Source organism: Equus asinus, chromosome 11, assembly GCF_041296235.1.
Source record: "Equus asinus isolate D_3611 breed Donkey chromosome 11, EquAss-T2T_v2, whole genome shotgun sequence".
Lineage (NCBI taxonomy): Eukaryota > Metazoa > Chordata > Mammalia > Perissodactyla > Equidae > Equus > Equus asinus.
Window position 1 is genome coordinate 6297507 of NC_091800.1, and position 17793 is coordinate 6315299.

General features: G+C 38.8%; 1 protein-coding gene across 2 annotated transcripts in view; it reads left to right on the plus strand.

The window, feature by feature from the left end:
* Positions 1–17793, plus strand: part of SGCG (sarcoglycan gamma) — a 148234-nt gene that overhangs the window by 122623 nt on the left and 7818 nt on the right. For both annotated transcript variants that reach the window (XM_070520395.1, XM_014843231.3), the window contains one exon: positions 8621–8693. In XM_070520395.1, coding sequence (XP_070376496.1) covers positions 8621–8693 — 73 coding nt within the window. The remainder of the gene's footprint in view (positions 1–8620; positions 8694–17793) is intronic.

A 17793-nucleotide genomic window follows, 5' to 3' on the forward strand; every position in this document is an offset into this window, starting at 1 on the left:
AAACCCATTTTTGAGATCCTCAGGGCAATTAGTTGGTACCAAATACCAGTTACAAAAGAGGATCTAGAGAGCCAGACCGGCCAGCAACTGAAATAAACACAGATGATGACCTGATAGGTACTTCGAAGATCACCCATTTTAATATCTCAAGATTAAAATATTCACCTTGGAAAGATTGACAATACCCTCAATTTGACTGTTCTTATGGTTTTACTGCATATGTTAAACATTATGTGAACAATGCCGTATTGTGCCACTGTGGGAGGCAGAATTCTAATGGTGATCCAATGACCTTTGCCCTTGTAAAATTCGCTCACCTCTGAGTGTGGATGGAATCTGTGAATATGATGAGATATCATTCCCATGATTATGTTATTTATATGGCAAAATGGAGATTGCCTGGGTGGGCCTAGTCTAATCACAAGAGCTCTTTGTAAAGCAGAGAGTTTTCTCCGGCTGGCAGTAGAAGGGGAAGTCAGAGAAATTTGAAGTGCAAGATGGATTTGTTGCTCTGTTGCTGTATGAATATGAAGGGGGCCATGTGCCAAGGAATGTGGTGGCTTCTTGAAGCCTAAAGAGGGCCTTGTCTGACAGCAAGAAAATGGGGCCTTAGCCCAAAACCAAGAGGAAATGTATTCTGCCAACAACCTGACTGACCTCGGAAAAAGATTCTTGCCCAGAGCCTCCAGAAAAGAGCCCTGTCTGGCAGACACCTGGATTTTGGCCTGGTGAGACCCTTGAGCACAAAACCCAGGCAAGCCCACCAGGAGGACTTCTGTCCTAAAGAACTGTGAGCTAACAAATTGAAGCTGGGGGGGCCAACCCAGTGGCACAGCAGTTAAGTTCACACACTCTACTTCAGCGGCCTGGGATTCACCAGGTTGGATCCCAGGAGCAGACTTATATACCGCTTATCAAGCCATGCATGGCAGGCATCCCACATATAAGTGGAGGAAGATGGGCACAGATGTTAGCTCAGGGCCAAGCTTCCTTAGCAAAAGGAGGAGGATTGGTGGTTGATGTTAGCTAAGGGCTAATCTTTCTCACACACACAAAAAAAATTGAAGCTCCCCACCTGAGGGTTACTGTAAATATTGAATAAGATTACCTTTGGCCTTGTTATGAAAAGAAGTTAATCTTGTCAATTTTCTGTTTTCCTGTTTAACCTGAGGGGTAACTCAAGGGTCACAAGGATTTATGAGCACGTTTTACAGAATAAAGAGAAAGCCTTCAAGGATCACCAGATGACCAGCCCCCAGCTGCCCTTGACCTCAGAAGTCAGATTACCCAGGGGCTTATCGGGAGTAAAAGAAACACAGATTACCCTTTTGTTTCTCTGAAACTCCTCCTGCCACACCCCTTAGTTCTATAAAACCCCCTGCCTTCTTCTCTTGTTTAGGTGGATTTGAGAGAACCCATGCTCCTTCCTTCTCATCTTGGCCAATTTGAATAAATCTTTCTCTATCTCCTAGCACATGTCTCAGTGTTTGGCTTGTGGTGCTTCAGGCTCATGAACTTCAGAATTAGGAGGTTCAGTAACAAAATGAATATTGTTTTAAGCTGTGCAGTTTGTCATAATTTGTAACACAGAAAAAGAAAATTAATACAACCATCATACAATTCCAACTGTGTTTGAAAAATTGAACCAAAACACAAAACTTGATTTATTCTTTATTTCATATGACTTCATAGTTGTTACAATGATGACTAAGTTTTGTTAAATAGAAAATACAATAACAATATTTTTATAAGCTTTAATTTTTCAAAATACGTTCCCATTAAAGCTTTTCTCTACTACTTACTATAAAAGTTTGGTCCCTATTTTAAATGAATTGATTCCAAGTACCCGTGGAGTTTCTTGGATAAGCAAAAGCAGCAGCAGTTGACAGCCAGAGAGGAATGACAGAAGAGTGTAGGGGAGGAAAACATTTCCTCTACCCTCTCTGGGTTCTTCTGGCCAGAGAATGAATTAAATTCACATGAGACAGAATAGCAGGAGAAAATTAAACAAAGCTTTATAACATGTATACATGGGAGAGGTCAGGCAAGCTGAGCAACTCGCCAAAATGGCTGAAGCCACCACCTTAAATATCATATCCAGCTAAAGACAAAGGATGATGTTGGAGGGGGGGAGGGGGAGTCAGTTACAGGAGTTTACCAGACAAGCACAATAAACAAATGCAGATTTAAGTCCACTGATTAAGAGTTTCTAGAGATAAGGTCATCCCCCTTTCTTCCTGGTACAGAGAGGGAGACACCTTTACAGATGGAGATTCCCTTTACAATGTAAATGTCTCTTACAAAGGGCAAGCAAGTTCCACTCCTCAGAGCCTCCTTCCCTGTCCCAGTTTACTAAAAGTAACCAGCCCCAAATAATCCTCATGCCAAAGAGACATATCTTGGGGTGGCCAATGCCAGTCCCCCACAAGAGACAGAGAGGCAGCTTCACTCTGGGGACTGCAAAAGAGAATCAAATGCTTTGTTTCACTTTTCTGCCCTCTGGCCACTGCACACCTGCTCTAAGCAGGGGCTGTGAGGGGAGGGGTGGGTTGGCTCTTTCTTTAAGGTGGTGCACTCCCATTCCTGACTTGTACTAAATCCTAATCTTGACTTGGATAAAGAAATGTTTTCTTGTTTTGCCTTTGTCTTAAGTACTCAGAAAATAAGATGAAACTTCTCATTAATTCTTAAGCAGCTTCCATATAGACATTAGTCAACTAGGAAACTGAGAATTGTTTTTAAATCAAATTTATGGAGGAGATTAAACAATTTCACCAACTCAGTTTGGAATTGACCCAGGCCTTTAAGCAGTTTCATTTTTCCCCCTAAAAATAGAATTGGTTACCAAGTGACCTCTTTCACTCTTTTACTAACCCCAGTTACAAGAACATATTATTGGAATAACATCAAAATGTCATCTTCAAAAAAAAATGTTCTTTACTATTGTCAGAACTGACTTCTGGCAGAGGATAAATTGTTAGCTTGCCTCCCCCAAATGTATTTTATTTCCTTGGCAATGCTTTGCTAGGCTCGGTGCATTCCCCAACATTTAGTAAGAAAAACAGAGGCCAGCAGTAGTATCCAGTTTCTCATTACTAGTGAGGAAAACCAGATCTAGCCATAAGCCTCTCTGTGCAGCTAAGCAGGATTACATAAAGTCAAAAGTGATGGTGTAGAAATGACAGCGATGGACATAAGTTATCTCACAGGAGACGTCTGGAGGTAGGGGAGTTCCAGGTTAATTCAGTGGCCCAGTAATATTTTCCTCCAGCTTTGCTTCTCTTCAAGTATGTTACATTCCCCTGTCAGTTGCATCAATTCTAAGTGTCACTTCCCTGTGCAATGACTTCTCCAAACTTCTATAAGAGGACCTCAATGGCCTATGGTGATCTGGCCTCTTTAGGTTACTTTTACAGCCTAAATTCTCCTCATATTAAATTACTTGTAAATAAGCAGCATTTAGCCAGGGAATTTATTTTTTGAAGACAGTTTGATAGACTTCGATTTTTAGTGAAGAGTTTAAGACATTCACAATCATTTTGATAACTGCTCTATTTGGGCTTATCTGTGTCATATTATTCCATGGTTTTTGTATTTCGATCTTACTGAATTGGAGTCTGAAATGAGCCTGGTGTAAGGGGAGATACAAAGGGACCAGATCATGCAGGGACTAGTTGGCCATTATAAGAACTTGGATTTGTTTTAAATGCACAGGAAAGGCATTGAATTGTTTTGAAAAGGGTACTCTTTGATTCATTACACCTTTTCAGATCAATATAACCATTACAAGGGAGAATGGAAACAGTCAAACTATCTCTGACTAACTGCCCTGAGGAACTCAAGGGTGGGTTCCGAGCATTTAACTGTTTAAGAGATGCAATCACCAACCACCCTGAACCAGACCAAGCCCCACCACAAGAGGGATGCCCGTGACCTTGGCCTCATTTTTAATGCTGAGATCCTCTCCCTGGGAGGAGCTTAGGCCTTATTACCATGACCTGCAGAGTATGTGGAAGTACATTTTCCAACTGAGCCTGTGCAGGTGAGTACCCACCCCTCCCTTTTGAATATTCATTCCCCATCTGAAATAAATGTCCTTGCTTCCCTTTGTTCTGGGACAGCGACAATTCACATTCACATTTGGAAATGATTCCTAATGGCCTCCTATTTGCTGCAAATAAGCTCTACTTTGTGTGACAACTACTTCTGGCTGAGAGTTGGATGTTAACTCTGCCAGGAGGCGAACACACTTGGTTCTGTAACAAAACCAGTTAGGAGGATGTTAATTGTAGTAGAGGCAATAGATGATGATGATTTGGACTAGGTGGTAGCAATGGTCATAGAGAGAAGCTAATGACTCCAAATTAAGCACTAACATATAGAGACTTGCCAATGGATCAAATGGGTGGCAGGCATCCATGGAGGGAATCAAAGATGAAAAGATTGTGTTTGTTTTTGGATGATGGCCTTGCTCTCTGGGTAATGGAGATGCCTGAGGAGGAGAACACATCTTCAAACAGAGAATCAACAGTTAATGTTTTAGATACATAAGTTGAAGATATCTGTGAACCAGTCAAGTGGATATGTCAAGTCAACTATTGGAGATGTGAGCTTTCTATTGCTCAGAGCAGAAGTCTCCACTAGAGATACAAATGAGGGCGTCATCAACCAACTGAGCCCTGAGAGATGCCAAGACTAGAGCCCAGGTAAAGGAGGGGCAGCCGCCCCAGGAGAGTGAGAAGGGACAGTGTGCTGGGAGGGGTGTCACAAGAGTCATTTTCCTGGTGCCAAGAGATACTGTTCCCAGAATTTGGGCCCACGAAAGGTGAGGACAGAAACTGCCCCTGGATCGAACATCACGGAGGTCATTACTGTCTTAACAAAGCATTCTCATCGGAGTATTAAGGTAAAAGGCAGTGGGAGGTGGCAGCAGCGTTGGTTAGAATGGGAAGCAGTAGAGACATTATGCGGAAGTCTGGCTGTGAAGGGGAGCAACAAAATTTTTTTGCACTGCTTGAAAAGCCCATTTTAGTCCATAAATGCTCAATGAATGTGAAATTAATCTTAACAAATAGTTATCAGTGTAGATCCAAAAATCTAACAAATGCCTGGGTATATATTATGAACTGTTTGAACAGAATTATTAATATTGAACTCTATGTATTTCTGTAAATGAAAGATCCTAGGAGCAGCAGCGTGTTGGGAATAAGGGAGCAACTGGGAGCAATTTCCCTTCCAGTTGTTGGGCTCTGACCATGAACTCTTCAAAGCCTTCACCACTATCCCAGTCCAGCTTGCACCACAATCTGACTACAGATCTTCATATGAGTTTCATTCATCATAAATTGTTCTAGGACCCAGAAGAGAAGAATGGTGCCATCCAAATACTACTGATACTTTACAGTAGAAATGATGAGACCGTTTATTATGTCTAAGCTCAGTGACATATTCTTTAAAAAAAAGCTAACATTATAAGGTGGGGCTTTTAGTTTTTTGGCTTCTTGATTATACCTTTCTGTATAAATAATACTTATGCAAGGTCATTTTAATACATGATTTATATGATGATATTTTATAGTGGAACTTTTTTCCCCTAACTAAAATTTAGATTATACAACTTTAAATAATATATTCTATTTTCTACAAGGAGTAGGTGTTACACCAATTTTTTTAATATAATCTTGGTTAATTTCTTTTATTTAAATCTTGGGAATATTTAAATATGAGTGCAAATATAAAGGAAATATAATTACATTGAAAATCAACAAAATTTACTGAGAATTATTTTATGAAACAATTAAGGAAACATCCATTTTGTTATAGCAAATAGGTTCTAAGAAGTATTTATTTTGAGGCTGAATAGTAATGATATAATCAGATCATACAATTTGGACACTTACAATTTTAATGATAGAGAAACTGCTCCTTTTATTTAAAGATAATACATATTAGTTTATAGAGTCTATGTCTGCCTAGAAGTACGTTACCATTATCACATGTCACTGTGATGTCCCTAGCTCTAGAAGGTAAATAATTGGCACGCATTTAAAACCTAATTATGGAGTTCCGTTTCCTTGTAAAATAGTGCCACTGGCACTCTTAGAATAATTTCAGCTCTTGGAAAAGAACTGAATCTGTGTTTAAAAAAAAAAAATTGTGTATGCAACTGGAATGCATTGCAATTTCTAGCTTGTTTTATAGTTTATGCGGACAGAGAGCAAAACGTACTGAAACTTTTTGTCTGTCATCATTTTATTTACATAAGAATAAAGAGGTAAAATAATTACACAAAAATTTATAGCCCACATTCCTTTTGGTTCTATCATCCTAACTATGGAAAGGAATCATTATTTTTTAATAATTTATAAAGCTCGTCCTAGGCTCCCCCAGACAAAGCACACTCGTGTTTCAAACGATGCCATATAAACACAGACAATAAATCTACATACGCAGAAAACTATATGTGGCGTATCTCTACTTGTCTTCTTAATGATTAACTTGAGATCTATTCTTTCTTTACTTTTTCTTTTATATTTTGCAAATCAGGAGAAGCAAGGGAGAAAGAAAAAGATAAAGGGAATACAAGTATCGTACAAATTACTGTGTTAAATTGTTTCCCTCTGCAGACCAAACAGAAAATGTTGTCTATATTTCAGGCAAACCAGACACTGCTACAAAATTTGATTGGCACAGTTGATCGTGGAAACCCTCATGCGTAGTACGGTCTTAGGTTACGAATGGTCACCATTATCATTCAGGTTTGCTTGAGTGGTGCTTCCAGGAGATGTGCCCTTTTACAGCACGTATGAGGATCTGTTTCTTATCTGAATATAATTTGCATGAATTATAATTTTCATGAAACGTTAACCTTCACTTCTGTGTGTTCTTTTATTTTAGTTGATTATAGTTCTTATATTGATCATGCTACCAAATCTGCCTTGTAATTATGAAATTTCATGTTGTACTGATTTAAGTCTCTTTTACTTTTATGCTGCAAACTATTATTTCTTGAACGAGTGCTTTCAATGTGTACTTTTGTCATGTCTTCATATTTAAACAAAATTACTAAAGAAGCAACGATTATCATAACAAAGCTAATATAGTGAGTAATACTGTTGAGAAAATAGGGTATGGTGAATTGTTAGGTGAGTAAGAGCTGCTGACAGACTTTTGCTCCAGCTCATGACTTCTCAACTCAGTTCCCGGGAAACTTCGACCCAGGCTTTCAATGCCGAACGTCAAACTAGTACAAGAGGAGATTAGAAAATAAGCATTTAAATTGTTTTCAGTATTTCCTAAAGAGAAAAGTCTGCACAACGTGAGGACATGCCCTGAGCTCCTTTTGGAACCAAGGGGGAGAGAAATAAATTATTTGCAAACTGCAACTGCAGACCCTAAGCCAGGGCAGGCCCTAAAAAAGGGGTGGGGCCCAGGAAGGGGTGGGGCCCAGGAAGGGGTGGAGCCTAGGACAGGCACACGGGCCCTAGGTAAACCATGATGAGTGGGTAGAGGCAATGTGGTACTACTTAAATCTGTGGGTATGCCCCTAAATTAAAGAGGGGAAATATTTTTAATATAATATGAAAAATGAGTTCGTGTTTCCACGCTGAATCCTCTGCTTCTGCAGTGAACTCGATGATCGTTCATTCTGCACACTGGTCACATTCTCCTGCCCCTGGGCTGCTGCTCTCCTTGAAAGTCTGTCCACAAACTCCACATGGTCGCAAATGTCTATCTACGTAGGGTTCAGAGCAACTGCATTTTACTATAAAAAGCCTCTTCCGCCGCCTTAAAGTGATTCTTCCCTGCCGATGACCCCCAAAATAATTTAGTTGCACTTTGCTACTGGCAAGTTACTTTCTAGCATATAGTGTTTGTTATTTACGTATGAGAAATCCTGTAGCATAAAGATTAAAAATGTGGGCTTGGAATTCAAGTCACAGCCCTGCCACTTAGCTGGGTAATTCTAGGCAAGTTAACCTTTGTGTTCCTCATTTTCCTCCTCAGTAAAATAGGAAAATAATCTTACCTCCCTTGGAGAGTTCCGAGTATTAACAAGTTAGATATAGCAAAGAGCATGTCATCCTCACCTTTGCGACTGACCCCTGTGTCTTGCACACAGGCTCTCAGACTAGCGAAAGAATTGGGGACATACTGATTCCTAGAAATTAGAAAGTCAGTTTAAGTATTTAAAACTTTGATTTGTCTATGGATTTCCTGACGTGCCTTAAGAAACAAATGACATAAGATACAAGTTTTACACATAAAATCTAGAGAATGAGTAAAAGTACTATTATCTAAAATATGTGGACACAGAATCTTCAACTGAAATTACTTCTTTTTCAATTTGAGGGTTAATTTTGCTTTCTAGTTTTAAAATAAGCCTGCATATTTGTAATTGCTTTAAAAATCATGTTTTGTTTACAGCAACCTAGTGAAATCGTGGTATCCTTGAAAAGTCGGAGAGCAATTGTGCCTTTTTTCCTGCAACCCAAACATCTGCAGAACTTCAGCGACACAAATCAAACCTACTTGTGCTCTAACGTGTAACCTAAGCGTTTACTTTGTTTGGTGTCATTAGTGTTCCTTTTGTAAATGACGCATCTTTGGTTTTGCTTAGGGCCTGAAGGGGCTCTTTTTGAACATTCGGTGGAGACACCCCTTGTAAGCGCCGACCCGTTTGACGACCTGAGGTAAGAATTTTGTTCAAATATAAGCAGATTCCCGTATGGAAGATACTGGATATGTGCTGGAGTGACATTTTAGCGGTTATTACCGGATTGCTTCTTATTGCACCAGTTGTCCTTATTCTCATGACTTTCCCCCTGCAACTGGTCGTTACGCACTAAAATCCGAGGGAAGGCAAAGCCCGGCTGGTTCTCCCGCTGATTGTCTCGTAGCTCGGGGCCCCTGGACCATCCCTGCCCTCCTGCTTCCTTCACGCTCCGTGCTGTCCCTACAGCCTATTGCTGCCTCCAGCGTGCTCCTCTCTAACCTGCCCTTCACACTGAAAGCACAGGGACTTGGCTCAATGCGACTATTTACAAGGTTTCACGGGTTGCGCGTCAGCCACAGGAAAGTGGACCTCGGCCCGGGGGCGCTCACGCCGCCCCTCCGTGAGGCCACCCCCGCCCCCCGCCCGAGCGGGGCTCCCGCGGGCTCTGCAGCCTCCGGCCGCGCAGCGCCTCCCGCCTTCCCTGCCCTCCCAGGCCTGAGCGGAGCCATCCCCTCCCACTCCAGACCTTTACACAGTTGTCCCTTCTGCCTGGACTGCCCGCCCTCCTTCCCTCGGAGACCTCCTGAATGCCTGCTCGTCCCGAGGTTTTAGTTCGCCCACTGTGGGTTTATGATCCGTGTATTTCACAAACCCGTCGTTTTTCCCTGAAAAGCGTCAGCATAAGTCTCCTGAAATTTTTCACAATTTTTAACAGAAAACGTTCACCTATTCATAGTATACCGCCCATCTCTAATACTTCTGTAAACAAGGCATATATAAATTTGTTCTTAAGCAGAGTCTCCGTGTGCCTGTGTGTATTTCAGTCTAGGCTACCAAATGTCATTTACTGCTATAACTGTTTATTCCAGTAGTTTATTTGTATTTCATAAGAAAACCAAATAATATTTTTAAAACCAAGTGTCTTAAAGTCTAAGATATCCCTTAAAATTACATGTAGAATTTGAACTTAAAATGTATGCAGGACAATTAACATTTTCTATATATATTATGTACAATGGAGGAAATATAGTAAGGAACCCAGCTTTACACAGATGAGCCTGGTGACCTCGGCCAAACTAACCTTTTGAGAGTCTTTTTTCTCACATATTAAATGTTGACTGTGATACACATCTCAGAATGTTCTAGGAAAGATTTAATAAACCGATTAGGTTAAAAGTATTTTGTAAACTGAAAGTCAAATACAAATAATCATTTTTATTATCATTATTGTACCAAGTATTCTCGTTAAATGGAATAGAAGTTGGGAAATCCAGCATTTCTCTTATCTTTAATGTCTAATTAAATATTAATCAAAAGCGAATGCAAGTTCAATTCATCTTACCCACTTAGAGAACATTTGCAGCATAAAAATAAATTGTGACCATAATTAAATTATAACAATTTCATTAATTTTGATAAAGGATCATAAGATCAATATTACAGAATTATTATAGTTAGGGAAGAAGAATATTTTACTTTCCTAGGATGGAAAAATGATTCAATATCTTTAAAAGATAATCCCATTAAAACCACTTTGAAATTATAAAATAATATAAATTGTAGAGATGTCAAACCACTTTTTAAAGTAAATGTCACCATTTTAAAATATATAGATCTGGAAATTAAACAATTCATTGTATTTTGTCCCATTAGGACATAAATCTGCTAGCTTATACAGCAGGCCCTTATTAAAAAAGAAGTGGCATAGGGGGCCGGCCCCATGGCTGAGTGGTCAAGTTCCCTTGCTCCCCTTCAGCGGCCCAAGGTTTCCCTGGTTTGGATCCTGGGCACGGACATGGCACAGCTCATTAGGCCATGTTGAGGTGGCGTCCCACATGCCACAGCTAGAAGCACCCACAACTAAAATATACAACTATGTACTGGGGGGGTTTGGGGAGAAAAAGCAATTAAAAAAAAAAAGATTGGCGACAGTTGTTAGCTCAGGTGCCAATCTTTAAAAAAAAAGTGGCAGAAGATTATTCTCTTGCTTTTTAAAAGGTGATATTAAGGGAGGATTATGTAACCCAAGTGTTACAACCAAAGTGATTGAGAAAATAATAAAATTGTGAGAAATTGATGAAGAATGTGGTGAGAATGGAAGGCGTGAACTACCATGCATTGAATGCCTCCAACTACCGGGCACCGTGCCCTGTGCTATCTCCTAACTCATCTCATTTAACCATCAACTCAACCTTAAAAGTAATCAATTTTATCCCCATGTTATAGAAGAGAACACTGAAATCTAGACAGTAGCATGTTCTGAGGCACAAAGATAAAAAAGTAGCCAACTCGTAATGCAGTTCAGCTCTCACTCCAGAGCCCTTGTACGCTCTAAACTTTGACTCTCTCCACCACCCAAGTGGACCCTGGAGGATTTATTCTTTGATTTGCTACCACATGCCACTGATGGCATATATGATAGTCACATTTGCTTCTGTAAATTCCTACCATAAACTGTCTTTCACTTTTTATTTCTGGATCCACAGCATTACTATTCCCTGGCTGAGCAAAGTGAAAAAGACTCTAGAGTATCCTAACTGACCTATGGATTTTGTAGGGTAAAGGTCATGACACATTTATAAATATATTTCTGAAATATATATATTTAAATATCACAATTTAAATTTCTATATTTGCTCAAATGATAGTCATAGAAGGGTGACAATTATTATATTCTTTAAGAAGAAAGATAATTAACTTGTATTGAGGTTACATTCACTTTTCTCACGGCAAAATCATTCACAAGGAAAGTATGAACTCTGACATACTGCCTTAAAGCCACTTTTCATTCATATATGATATTTTTTTTAATTCAGCAAAAATATATTAAAAGTATTTATCTGCCAGAATCTATGATAGATACTCATTCTACAGTGATAAAAGGCATGGTCCTTGATCTTAATGAGTTTAAAGTCTATTGGAAAAAGAAACATGCAAAGAAGCTAGAACTATATAATTCATTGCTATGATGAAAGTAAAAATTATAATGAGGGCGTAGGAGAAAGAGTATAAAATCTACCCAGAGGAATCTGAGCTGATATCACAGAGAAGGAAGAATTTGAACTGAAACTTAAGGAATCAGTAGAAGTGAATATGGCAGGGTAGACTGTAAATCCTCCGCAACCCAATAGAGATGTGATGGCAATTAAATAAATTATTTTTGTAAATTGCTGGGAACAATGCCTAGCACATAGCCAGGAATATATGTCTTTATTAGACAAGTAAAATGAGCAGATGTGGAAACATTTGCTCTTGTATCTCAAACACTTGTGAATATTGATTTACTTAATCAGAGTTTGTAAATACCAAGCTCAACTAGAAACCAAGAAAAGCTAATTCTCAGGTCCCAGTAATACAGAGGAAATTCATGGCCAGAGCAGAAAGTGGGAGCTAAGCCAAGGTACTTGTGGAGAAATCAAGATCCCACAGAGGTTAAAGGCTGGGGCTTTAATAATATCAGAGACTGAGATTCCTAGTTCTAGCCTAGAGTGCATGAAATGCCTGGACTGGGATGCCTTGTAAGTGCTGGCCTCTCATGAAATAGGTATTTCGAGAAATTTACCTAATAGCCCAAGGATGCTGCAAGAGAGATTACTATCTTGGGCTGTGGGTTGAAAAAGTTACCCGCAAGAAGTCATGAACTACAAGCCTTTGCTTGGCCAAAGTAGGAGAACTAAATCCACGCAACCTCATTGCTTAGGAGCCCCAGGCCAGAAATCGAACATTAAAAACTGCACCGAAGTCTATAAAACCGACAGGTAAGTTAAAAAAAAGAGTAACTATGTTGAAGAAATTATCCCAGTACCCGTGACATAAAAACACATATGGAAAACAATCCCTGCTGAAGATGAGCTTACTAAGAAGAAAGAAAAAGACAAATGGATAAGGAGTTGAACTACCTTACTACGACTATAAGGAGAGAATTAGCAGCCACTACAGCAGCCACTCCTAACACTCTAAGGAGAGCAAAGTGAAGAGATTTTTAAAACAGATATGAATAAAATGCTCAAAGGGGAAAAACTTGAATAGGAGGGTAAGGCAAAGACAAGATAGTATAAAAGTGGCAGATTTGGAAAATAACAAAATAGAAATTCTAGAAATGAGAGATCAAGTAATTAAAATTAGTGGCAGCCAGAACTTGGTTTCTCGAACCATTCTCCAATCAAAGGGGTCAGGATTCCTTGGGGAAATGGCTCTTTCTAGGACTGAAGCAGGAAATATAGAAGATGCATTTGGACCCTCTTGTAGTGCCAGTAAGAAGTGCTCAAAAATCAAAATAATGAGGACCCTCCCGGTGGCACAGTGGTTAAGTTCATGTGCTGTGCTTCAGAGGCCTGGGTTTCGATGGTTCAAATCCTGGGTGCGGACTTAGCACTGCTTATCAGCCATGCTGTGGTGGCATCCCACATATAAATAGATGAGGATGGGCACAGACATTAGCTCAGGGCCAATCTTCCTCAGCAAAAAGAGGACGATTGACAGCAGATGTTAGCTCAGGGCTGGTCTTCCTCAAGAGAAAAAAAAAATCAAAATCATGAGAGTGTGTCAAAAGGACATAGGATGCAACTGAAGGAGCTCTCAATGGCCAAAGCTGGACAATGTAAGTAAAAAAAAAAAAAAATTTAGGGGCTGGCCCAGTGGTACAGTGGTTAAATGCACACATTCTGCTTCGGCAGCCTGGAGTTTGCCAGTTCAGATCCTGGGTGCAGACATGGCACTGCTTCTCAAGCCATGCTGTGGTAGGCGTCCCACATATAAAGTAGAGGATGATGGGCATGGATGTTAGCTCAGGGCCAGTCTTCCTCAGCAAAAAGAGGAGGATTGGCAGCAGTTAGCTCAGGGCTAATCTTCCTCAAAAAAAAAAAAACCCACATTTTAATGTAGTATTAGATTGTAATACAAAATTGGTAGGTGTCAAATCTCCATGATTTTTAGATTTCATCAGATACATTTTAATAAGTGATGTTTTATTTCAAAATGGCAATGTTTATAATATGGCAGAAATTACATCTCTTACAAACACTTAAATTTATGATAAAATATTTAGACGTTAACTTAGAAACGTGTAATGGGTACATAGTTTTTCAAAACTCTTTTAGGAAGCCATGGAGAGCACTACTCTAGGTTTTCCGTTCTACCAAGTGGTGGCATGTACGGTGTCAGATATGAACACATTCAGCCACCGAACCTGGCCAATGTACAGCTCAGAGTGCTGGCGCTGACACGTAATTCCATCAGCAAGAGTTTGTCTTTCCTCACATTTTTATCAGTATTTGGCACTGTCAGACTTTATGATTTTTTTCTATTCTGATGAGTGTTATGTTACGGTATTTTACTTTTCACTTCCCTGATGACTAGTGTGGTTGAGCATCTTTCATATTTCTATTTTGTTATTAAAGTTGCTTCTTCTGTGAATTGACTCTTCATCTTCTTTGGTTCTTTAATTACTTTTTTAATTTGTAGGGATTAAAATATATATAGTGAATTATTTATCTTTTTCCTATTATATTTCTATTAATTTTTTTTTTTTTTTGAGGAAGATTAGCCCTGTGCTAACTGCTGCCAATCCTCCTCTTTTTGCTGAGGAAGACTGGCCCTGAGCTAACATCCATGCCCATCTTCCTCTACTTTCTATGTGGGATGCCTACCAGAGCATGGCTTTTGCCAAGTGGTGCCATGTCCGCACCCGGGATCTGAACCAACGAACCCCAGGCCGCCGAAGCAGAATGTGCAAACTTAACTGCTGCGCCACCGGGCTGGCCCCTCTATTAATTTTTAATGTTTATATACTCAAATCTATTAATCATTTCTTTTATTACATCTGGATTTCAAGCCATAATTTAAAAGACTTTCCCTACAGAAAGAGGAAGTTGTCAGCCACATTTTTTGTACAGCTTTATCTTTTACATTTAGATTCCCGATCCATTTAGAGTTTATTCTTGTATGAAGTATAAAGTATGAGGTCTGGGTCTAATTTTATCTTTTCCAACTGGCCAACCAGAGGTGCCAGCAATTAGATTGTTTATTAAAAACTCTACCTTTGGAATACAACCTTTCCCATGTATTCAACTCCCCTGTGCACATGGTCTATTTCTGCACTTTCTCCTCTATTCCAGTCTGTCTGTTTGGGTGCCAGTACCAACCGTGTTAATTAAATAGGCCTTAGAAGATTTAAAAGGTCTGGTAGGACTAGTCACACACACACACACACACAAACGTACTCTTGTAGCTTATCTCCTTCAACGTTTCTCTGTCTGTTCTTGCATATTTTTCCTTGCATGTGAACTTGAGTGTTAACTTGTCTAGTTCAAGAAAAGTTTATTCTTTGATTAAGATTATGGTAAACTTATAAATTAACTTAGGGAAAACTGGCGTCTTTATAGCGTTAGTCATTTACCTAACAACACGGGATGTCTTTCCATTTGTCAGAATCTAATTTGGTGCCTTTCGGGAGGGTGCAGAAGTTTTTCACATTTCTTATTAAGTTTATCCCTAAGCATTTTAGCTTTTCTTCCTTGTTGCTCTTATAAATGGGATTTGACTCCACCATTGTATCCCCTAACTAGTTATTGTTTGGGGTATGAAGACTACTGATTTCTGTATGTTAACTTTATGTAAACTACCTTACTGAACTTTTTATTGTTTGAGTAAGTTTGATCACTGGCTCGCCAGGATTTTTCAGGTACACTCATATCATCTGCAGATAGATATACTGTCACACCATATTTTCCCACTCTATGCCTCTGATTGATTTCTCCTATCTAATTGCATTTCCCAATATCTTCAGTGCAGTGTTAGAAAGAAATGGAGATGGTGTGCATCCTTGCCTTTCCCAGTCTGAATGGAAATGCCTCTGGGTGTTTCTCCCTTAAGTAAGATGATGTGAATGTGTGTTTTATAAAGAAAGTAAATATCAATTTCTATTTTGTGTTGAATGGGTGTTGAATTTTGTTAAAAGCTCTGTAGCATTTATGGAGATAGTCATATGTATGTCCCTTAGATATATTAATATAGTGTATCGTATTAAGGGGTTTTCTAACACTGAATATTCCTGGAATAAATTCTACTTGGTCGTGGTACATTATTTTCTTAAAATGGTGTTTGATTCTATTTGCTAATATTTTATCCAGAACCTTTGCATTTATATACATTAGTGATATTGGTCTGTAACTTTCTTTTTTCTTATGTGTGTGCTAGCTTTGTAAATGTTGTTCATGCCTCAAGAATTAGAAAGTTTTCTCTCAGTTTCAGTGTTCTGGAATAAACCGGGGTCACTTGGGACACTCTGGTCACTAAAGGTTTGGTAGAATTCTCCCTGGAATTATCTGGGCCTGGTGAATTTTTTTAAGATAGGTCCTTAATAGTTCATTTCTTATTTAATGGAAATTTGTCTACTTAAACTTTCTACCTTTAGTAGGGGTCAATTTTGATCAACTGTATTTCCCTAGAAAATTATTCATTTAATCTTGGTTTTTAAATATTTTTGTAAAGTGGTCTGGAAAGTAGTCTCTGAGGGGTTTTTAAATTTCTTCTGTTTCAGTATTTTTTGAAACAATCACTGATAAAAATCGATATCCATAAATGCATCAACAAGTGAAGCACTGAACGGATCTAACTCACTTTGCATAATCACATTCTTCTCCAAGCATTTACTTGTCATCTATCACAGGCTACTATCTCAAGTCGACTTAACTTAAACAGTGAAAGCAATTTATGCCTCCGGATAATTGACAATTTATGGTATGGCTTGTTTTCCTTAATTCTAGCAATTCCAAGAAAAAGGAAATAAATCATAAAATGTCAAAAGGAAAAAATAGTAAATTTAGTCAATTCAACAACTGAAAAGAGTTTGAAGAGTTGACAATTTCATCCAATAACAGAACAGCAAAGGCAATACTCATACAAGAATTTATTGCTGACGTCTCCAGCTCCTGAGCTGTAACGTGCCGTTAAATCAGGAATGTGAAATGCATGATGTAAAGAATCAATATTCCGAATGTACACTTATAAATATAAGTCCTTCCAGGAGAGGCTTACAAATATATTGGTTCTAATTTTTTTTTTTAGCTAAAAGGAATCTTTTTAAGATTTAATTTTTATTCTTAACAAATAGAAACAATTCTTTTTAATAATGACAGATAAGTTACAAAACACTAAACAAAAGTCCTAAAATGGACCTGTTAAGGATAACCTCAATTGTGTAGTTCACTGATTCCTGCGGTAACTAAAAATATTAGGCGCCCATGAAAAATCGTGTCAAGCACAGATGGTTAAGCATAGCCATCTTATCCAAGTGACATTAGTTATCCTGTAATTCAACATACTCTTTCACAAATTTCTACTCATTGCAATAGCATTCTACTCCCTTCTAGATTTCAGAGATTGTTAATATTCTTCTGTGAAGTACAGCCTTAATGAGTTTAGAAGATGATTTTGTATTTCTCATGAATTAAGCAAGTCATATATATTTTCAAAACAGGAGCAAACTTTTCAGAAATAATAAAATCACTCGAGTAATTTGGATGATTGTAGGATGGTGCCAGCATTCAGGGTGAGCAGTGCTTACAATTAGGTCATGTTATGCATCTTTTATTTATTTATTTATATATATTTTATTTTTTTGTGTGAGGAAGATTCGCCCTGAGCTAACATCCTTTGCCAATCCTCCTCCTTTTTGGCTTAAGATTAGCCCTGAGCTCACATCTGTGCCGATCTTCCTCCACTTTGTATGTGGGATGCTGCCACAGCATGGCTGATGAGTGGAGTAGGTCTGCACCTGGCATCTGAACTGTGAACCCTGGGCCGCCAAAGCAGAGCACGCGGAACTTCAACCACTCAGCCACGGGGCCGGCCCCCGTGTTATGCATTTTAGAAGATATGTTCTGTGGAACCGTATGATTTTTCTTCTAAGTTAGAATGATAGACAATTCAATTCAAATGAAAATAGTTGAAAGTCAATAAGGATGCACATGAGAAGAAATAAGGGGCGATAATCTTAACATCAATGTGTCAAAGTAGGTGTATGTTTAAAAGTATGTTTTCTATAAATTCAAGTGAAATGTCTGAATATTTCAAAC